Source organism: Haliotis cracherodii, unplaced genomic scaffold (assembly GCF_022045235.1).
Source record: "Haliotis cracherodii isolate W230 unplaced genomic scaffold, xgHalCrac1.p SCAF_5, whole genome shotgun sequence".
NCBI classification, from domain to species: Eukaryota; Metazoa; Mollusca; class Gastropoda; order Lepetellida; family Haliotidae; genus Haliotis; species Haliotis cracherodii.
Genome location: NW_027266308.1, coordinates 68,089,764 through 68,098,619, shown reverse-complemented (window position 1 = coordinate 68,098,619; position 8,856 = coordinate 68,089,764). Strand labels below are relative to the sequence as shown.

The 8,856-nt window shown below is 40.0% G+C and overlaps 1 protein-coding gene across 1 annotated transcript; it reads right to left on the bottom strand.

Annotated features, from left to right (window-relative positions):
- Positions 1-532: 532 nt before the first annotated feature.
- LOC139442882 (mediator of RNA polymerase II transcription subunit 29-like) lies at positions 533-8,772 on the bottom strand. Its single transcript, XM_071223788.1, has 4 exons — positions 8,614-8,772; positions 6,065-6,123; positions 3,839-3,923; positions 533-2,680 (listed from the first exon to the last, which is right to left on the bottom strand). The coding sequence occupies exons 1-4, from the start codon at positions 8,770-8,772 to the stop codon at positions 2,474-2,476; spliced, it is 510 nt and encodes a 169-aa protein (XP_071079889.1). The 3' UTR covers positions 533-2,473.
- Positions 8,773-8,856: the final 84 nt, after the last annotated feature.

Genomic DNA, 8,856 nt, shown 5'->3' with positions numbered 1-8,856 from the left:
CACAAAACACACTAAAAATATTCTTAGGGTATTACAACACTGACAACTGCATGAGAATAATAAAATCTAGTGAGGACGTCAACAGTTTGGTTTGACAGAGATCCAGTTTTCTTATGGAACACACTAACTTTCTTTTAATGTAATATGATTCTTGACCCTAAGTGCAGCCCATACAGACATCCCACAACTACAGTAACACCATTACCGGTAACTGTAACAATGCATTTCATGTATATTGTTTGCAGGTTTGTCGGCAGAATAAACACAAATTTCAAACATGCTGTTATGACAATTTGATAATTGCCTACATATGAGCATATTAAAAAAAGAAAATGAAAGTCTTATTTATTTAAAAAACAATAATACACAAGATGAAATATTCTTTTCAATAAGATATAAACTGATATTGTACCGTATATGGCTATTGAGATATATCAGAAGAGCCTTTGACTGTGAAAGACTGGTCTGCAATTTAGAGGACATAGAACACAAGAAATCCATCTGCATATCCAATATTTATTCTCATCAAAACAATTCCACAAATATTCTTGATATGACCTTGGCATTGGTAGAGCTGGTACTCTACATGAGGTTATACTCCACCTGAATTTTGTCACATGTCAGTCAGGGGAGATGTTGGCAATACATGTATTTATTCAATACTGAATATAAAACGATAATGAGAATTACACAAACACACCGGTACAATGACACACTGGTAAAATGACATACCGGTACAATGACATACCGTCATCCAAGTCTAAATCTGAGTTTCATGTTCATCAATGAAAATATTTTGATTCCAACCTGGCTGCGATTGTCTTATTTTCATGTGTCTACCTTTGTCTTCCCAGTTTTGTTTGTTTGTTGTTTAGTGCTGCACAAAGCCATATTCCAGCAGTTCTTCCTAGTGTCTGAGATTAAGTGAGATCGATTTACACAATTTCCAAAGCATTCTAGTTATATCACGGCATGGCAGTAAGACCATGGCACGTCAGCTTTATGCGTGAGGAAAACCAGATATGACCAAGGTCAGAATGACATAACCAGGGATCATAATCTTGGATTCAAACTCATTACTAGCCGACTCTGACATCACATCTCTCTGTGCAGCAACCGACAGTGCCTGTGAGCTGTGGGCCACCCATGCTCCCAGGTCAACATGACATGGGTGGCCATCTTGAAAATTTTCAGCCATCTTGGATTTCCAGGAAGCCAACATATTTTTCTTAATCCATGTATTCATAAAATTAGGGACATGTGTGTAAAGATTCATGCTTGTATTAGCAATTCCCCAATATTTTGCACTTTATCTGCTCCACTTGTAATGCTGACTTCCCAGTTACTTTTGTAACAACTAGAGGGAGCAAAGTCCATGGTTCACATAGTTGCAACATTTGCTTATCACTCTGAAGACCAAGTTTTAACTCTCTGATGTTGATGACCCCTGTCTTGATGTTTCTGGAATAAACTCTATCACTCTCAAAGTCACATTCACATACAGTCACTCACTGTGTGGTAGCTGGTCTGGTTCAAACAGAGACAAGGTGACAGGTGCCTTGTGACAGAACTTGATTGTCCAGGCACTACGGGATCAAGAGCTCAATACCTGTATTACTGGCATAGATTCCCATCCCTTCAAATGCCACCATTACAGGCCTGTTCCCATTACACCCGGATCACAAGTTTAGCACATTAGTAGTCATGTGTGTCACACATGCCCTAAAGTGTTACTGTAAACAATCGGATCCAGTCACATTGTTAGATTACATCATCCAGTCACATGTCACATGGTGTCATCCAGTCACATTGTCACATGGTGTCATCCAGTCACATTGTCACATGGTGTCATCCATTCACATTGTCACATGGTGTCATCCAGTCACATTGTCACATGGTGTCATTCAGTCACATTGTCACATGGTGTCATCCAGTCACATTGTCACATGGTGTCATCCAGTCACATTGTCACATGGTGTCATCCATTCACATTGTCACATGGTGTCATCCTGTCACATTGTCATATGGTGTCATCCATTCACATTGTCACATGGTGTCATCCAGGCACATTGTCACATGGTGTCATTCAGTCACATTGTCACATGGTGTCATCCAGTCACATTGTCACATGGTGTTATCCAGGCACATTGTCACATGGTGTCATCCAGTCACATTGTCACATGGTGTCATCCAGTCACATTGTCACATGGTGTCATCCAGTCACATGGTGTCATCCAATCACATTGTCACATGGTGTCATCCATTCACATTGTCACATGGTGTCATCCAGGCACATTGTCACATGGTGTCATCCAATCACATTGTCACACGGTGTCATCCAGTCACATTGTCACATGGTGTCATCCAGTCACATTGTCACATGACATCATCCAGTCACATTGTCACATTGTCACATTGTGTCATCTATTCACAGTGCCACATGGTGTCACTTTTTCTGAGTTGGTGTGACACATCAAGGTCTCTCTGAGAGTTTCCGCACACATTCATGGAGCATATCGTGCACTTCTTTGGCACACGTGATCTGTGACCTGATTGTTGCCAGGTAGTTAGGGTACAGCTGGCCCTCTGTGGGGGGGGTGTCACCCTTGGCTTGCAGCACGGGCTGGGGGGTGAACTTGTTGCTGTCGGATACTTGCGACTGACTCTCAAGGGCTAACCGCTGGAATGTCAGAGAACAAGGTATCAAAAGACTGCTTGTTTGTTTGTTTGTTGTTTAACGCTGCACTCAGCCATATTCCAGCGGTCTGTAAATAATCGAGTCTGGGCTAGACAAACCAGTGATTGACATCATGAGCATCGATCTATGCAATCGGTATACGATGACATGCATGAACCAAGTCAGGGGGCCTGACCACCTGATCCTGTTGGTCGCCTTTTACGGCAAGCATTTGTTTCTGAAGACCTATTCTACCCGGGATCTTCACGGGTCAGACTGTAACTGCACTGTATGAATAATAAAATATAGTTCCAAGGCACTGAAGCTCACCAGGTACATTCAGAGTGATCCATTCATGTTAACATGATTGCAACAAATTACAAATTAAGGCAAACCAATTCTGGTGCCACTCGGAAAAGGAATTTGGCCACTTATACCCCACTTTTGCATCAAAAGGCACCAGTTCACTACTAGACTGATCTATATAGCAAGTTTCATCTAGACATATTCAGCTCCGGAAACGAGCACTTCCCTCGTTTTACGTCCAACTTATCATCATAAAAATATAAAAAATCATAGAAAATAAATATCAAAAATCTTCAAAAGGCACCAGTTCACTACTAGACTGATCTGTATAGCAAGTTTCAAAAAGAAATATTCAATGGTTTTGGAGTTCTGCTCCGGAAAACAGACTAACGGACAGAGGGACAGACATGCTGATCGTGATAAAACAGGTTCGGGCTGATAATAACAATACCATATAATAATAGAGCAACTTATGTGATAATGTTATGGTAACAAACAATCTATCTACATTTATAACAGCAGTTTCTGTGAGTGTGGTTGATTTGGGCTTAACGCCACTTTGAACAGTATTCCAGTTATATCACGACGTGTCAGCTAATGGAAGAGTCCGAATTGGTGCAAGTCTCGAACATTTATCACATTGGAGAAACCCAAAAGCACAGGTAAAATTTCTTGGACCACTGCAAAACCCATATTGTCTATATTGCTATGATTAGTTTTCACACTTATTTAAAAAAAAATAGTGCTGTATAGAGGGGATGCACATTCAACATGCAGACAATACATTTTGATTCTTTCCCCCCAAAGTAAAGGCATTACAACTCCATACTGATGTTGTATGCCTGTGTTACTCACTAGGGACACCTCGACCTGGTCACAGACACCGTAGAATTCCTCCAGGCTCTTCTCAAACTTCTGCTGGTGGCCCTCTGCTGGTTTGCTGTGAAGAATTAGTGAGGGAGTTTATACTATAGTGGGCCAAAAACCAGTGGTCGATAGTGAGTGAGTGAGTTTGGTTTAATGACGCTTTTAACAGTATTCCAGTTATATCGCGGCGTGTCAGCTTCATGTGGTAGGAAAGCCCGAAATGATGCAGGTCTCAGACGTTTACCACTTCGGTGAAACCCCTGAGCACGGGTATGGTGTTGACAAACCTAGAAACATAATCGGGGCGAACTGGGATTCTGGCCACAATCATAGGTTTCTGGCGTGCCCAAGGGGCGCAACCCTCAGTGGTCGATAGCACGCCCAACATCATGTAAGTCAACGATGTTAACCATTTTATTTAATAGATGAAACCCATGTCTGCAGGTATAAGTGAAACCCACAGGTACAGGTACCGGTATAGGTGAAACCCATGTGTACAGATATAGGTGAAACCCACAGGTACAGGTACCAGTATAGGTTTAAACCCATGTGAACAGGTATAGGTGAAACCCACGGGTACAGGTATAGGTGAAACCCACAGGTACAGGTACCGGTATAGGTGAAACCCATGTGTACCGATATAGGTGAAACCCATGTGTACCGGTATAGGTGAAACCCACAGGTACAGGTACCGGTATAGGTGAAACCCACAGGTACAGGTATCGGTATAGGTGAAACCCACAGATACAGGTACCGGTATACTGAAACCCATGTGTACCGGTATAGGTGAAACCCATGTGTACCGGTATAGGTGAAACCCACAGGTACAGGTATAGGTGAAACCCACAGGTATAAGTGAAACCCACAGGTACAGGTGAAACCCATGTGTACCGGTATAGGTGAAACCCACAGGTATAGGTACCAGTATAGGTGAAACCCATGTGTACAGATATAGGTGAAACCCACATGTACAGGTACCAGTATAGGTTTAAACCCATGTGCACAGGTATAAGTGAAACCCACAGGTACAGGTATAAGTGAAACCCACAGGTACAGGTATAAGTGAAACCCACAGGTACAGGTGAAACCCATGTGTACAGATATAGGTGAAACCCACAGGTATAGGTACCAGTATAGGTGAGACCCATGTGTACAGATATAGGTGAAACCCACATGTACAGGTACCAGTATAGGTTTAAGCCCATGTGTACAGGTATAGGTGAAACCCACGGGTACAGGTATAGGTGAAACCCACAGGTACAGGTACCGGTATAGGTGAAACCCATGTGTACAGGTATAGGTGAAACCCACAGGTACAGGTATGGGTGAAACCCATGTGTACCAATATAGGTGAAACCCATGGGTACAGGTACCAGTATATGTGAAACCCATGTGTACAGGTATAGGTGAAACCCACATGTACAGGGATAGGTGAAACCCATGTGTACAGGTATATGTGAAACCCACATGTACAGGGATAGGTGAAACCCATGTGTACAGGTATATGCATGATATGTGAAACCCATGTGTACAGGTATAGGTGAAACCCACATGTACAGGGATAGGTGAAACCCATGTGTACAGGTATATGTGAAACCCATGTGTACCGGTATAGGTGAAACCCACGGGTACAGGTATAAGTGAAACCCACAGGTACAGGTACAGGTGAAACCCATGTGTACAGGTATAGGTGAAACCCATGTGTACAGGTACCAGTATAGGTGAAACCCACAGGTACAGGTATAGGTGAAACCCATGTGTACAGGTACCGGTATAGGTGAAACCCACAGGTACAGGTATAGGTGAAACCCATGGGTACAGGTACAGGTATAGGTGAAACCCATGTGTACAAGTATAGGTGAAACCCACAGGTACCGGTATAGATGAAACCCATGTGTACAGGTATAGGTGAAACCCACAGGTACAGGTATAGGTGAAACCCACATGTACAGGCATGGTGCTGACAAACAAAGGATCACAGTCAGTCTGAATCTGGGATTCAAACCATTTCACGCCTATGGAATGCAAATCTGTATGTTAAATTGAGGGACCTCAAATGATTGGGCCACCACTGCATCCAAGCCTTGAAGGGATGTTAATATGAAGTGAGATCAGTACAGCAGGCAATAGAGGTATTAATATCAGCCTGGTAACATGAAATATCTTGCCTTTAGTTATAAAAACACCCTAAACAGGATTTTTAAAGGTACTCACAATCCACTATCTTGTTGTGCATTCTGATTGAAGGCTTGACCAGCAACCTTGAATAACGTCTGAAACAAAAGAATGCATATAATCCTTCATTGTGAAAAATATGAAATACTTAACTTATATTTAAAATGTACAAACACATAAAGTGACATGGTTATGTTGCTAAAAGACACTTATTGTTAATATGGTCCACAATGGACATAATAATCCCCTGTGCAATAACCATCAATTCAAAAGCTGAAGAGGAAGCATATCTGAATACCTTATAGAATTAGGAATGCTTATTTTTTACTGACACATATTTCATATCTTTATTTACAGTTTTTATTCTCACTTTACCCCATTAAAAAAGGTGCGCTAATCTCTGGCTTCTTACATTGGCTGCTAAGGCTCACTAGCTGCTGTAGTCAAATTGCTCACTTACACAAATGAATGTGACAATAAACTGGGCTACCGTCTGTGAGGACAGTGTAAATAAACTTTGAGATTTAAGATTTCGGTATTACAGTGAGTGAGTATGGCTTTATGCCACTTTTAGCAATATTTCAGCAATATCACGGCAGGGGACACCAGAAATGGGCTTCACACTTTGTACCCATGTCAGGAATCGAACCTGGGTCATCGGCGTGACGAGCAAACATTTTAACCCCTAGGCAACCTGACCGTCACTTGGTATTACAAAGGGCACATGTTACTAAACAGACATCCCACTGGATTTGTCAAAAGGAAATGCTCACATATGTAGGTTTACTAAAGCAGGTGGAATACACCCATATCTGGGTGTGAAGTGCCTATGTAAAACTTGTTCAAAGGATTAGCCAATAATATGATGATTGATTGCTCATTGTTATCTTACTCAATGGATTGTTTAAAGACAGAGGACATCATGGAAATAGTTGTCACATATGCTATCTCAGCTGACCAATGAGACCTGACACCAATGTGAAACACTTGAAACGAATTAACGTGATCAGTTGAGAAACGAACACAAGTTCCAATATCCAGAAACGCTATATTTTTATAGAACTATTAGATTGTAACAAAGACATGTGACATCTAATAAACTGTTGTAATTATGATATCTGCATTTTGCTTTCATTCATTTGCTGTAGCATTGAACAAAATCATTCTTGTTCCTCTGCGTTTTGTGGGGAAGTTCTTTGATGACAGACAACACTAAGCCTTTTCTTTTTTGTAGGTGTATAAATGCAATTTCTAAAATGTCTAAATATTTCAGTCATTTTACAAATTGGCTGAATGAAAAATCTGTCATTTCATTAAACAGATTGACTAAAAAGTACTAAGACATTCAAATGGGCTTAAAACATCACAAGAGACTAAATATGCTGGGAATAGAAGCCTAAAAATTCAGAAATGTACTTAGTCTTTTGTTTTCTTTTAATCTTATCATTTTCAGTGATGGGTAATAAAAATAAACATCTAAATGTTGGGAATCGTTATCATAATAAAATAAATAAACATATTTTTAAGTCAATATGAAAAATAACTCAATATTTAGACATTTAATAAACTACCTTTGTGAAAATTTTAGTTTGTGTTACCAGTCAAAATAGTGTAAACGAAAATCACACAATACTTAGCAAGTGACTTATCAAAACTTTGTCACCTCACTTTTTATTTCAGTACTTGTAGGCCACAGGCCTTTTTGTACAGACAAAATACAATTGAGGTGCAAACAGTATAAGATATAATACACATTTCTTTGCTTTTTAACAAAAGCAATTTTAACATTATTGCATGTTATACATGTTGGAGTATTTGTGTTCTTACAGCATTGGCAAAAAACAAGTACTTTGCTGTATCCATATTGATAATAGGGTCTTGCGTTGACAGTAGTGTATTAAACTTCAGAATATTTGGAAAGATGTAAAATTTAGATTTTATGTAACTTTGCCTAAGATGTCTATAAGCTGGACCAATTAACAAAAAGTTATATTCATTTTCGATATGGTTTAAGTTACAAACTTTACATTTTCTAAATTCACAAGGAATATTATAATGACGTCTACATTCAATTTCTAAATTGTGAGAACTAAGCCGAAAACAAGTCAATGTTGCTCTGAATTTATTTACTGTAATACAACTCAAACAGTTCTCACATAAAATGGATGTTTTAAACTGTGCATGATAAGACATTTTGGGGCTTTCAGATAAATCACTATGCTTAACCTGAAAAAAAAGTTGTCCTCTAACCGTTGACGTAACATATTTAAAAATACGGTTTTAATACCACATGCTTGAAAGAACCAAACATCACCAAATTCTAATCTAAAAATAACAGTTTTAAGTTTCGTTACCCAATTTACGTGGCCTTGTTCATCGTACAAGCGAAACATATAGTATCATTTTTTGGGTAAGCGGAATTCCTGCATATTTAAAAGAGACAGCCAATATTTGACACATTTCAGAATGACACGTTTTCGCCATAGAAATCGGTGACGTTTTAGTCTGCACCGCTATGTATGATTCCCGTTTTGGAAACAATGAAGCATCCAATTCTAATGGGAAACGAAAGATCACAACAATCTTACAGCTAATGATTCCTTTAGACGAGGTAAAAGCAAAGATTTAAATTTAGCAACAGGGTCAACATCAGTCGGCTGCTGTGGTGGTTGGGGTGGCTGTGGCTGTTGCTGAGGTTGCCCTTGTGACATATGCGATACACCGGCTGTAGCTACAGGGGCGGCCATTTTGAACAAGTGCGCGAATATCCGTGATGCGCCCACACGCTATACTGTCCATATCACTCTCAGTTTACTTACTGTGTCACAGAA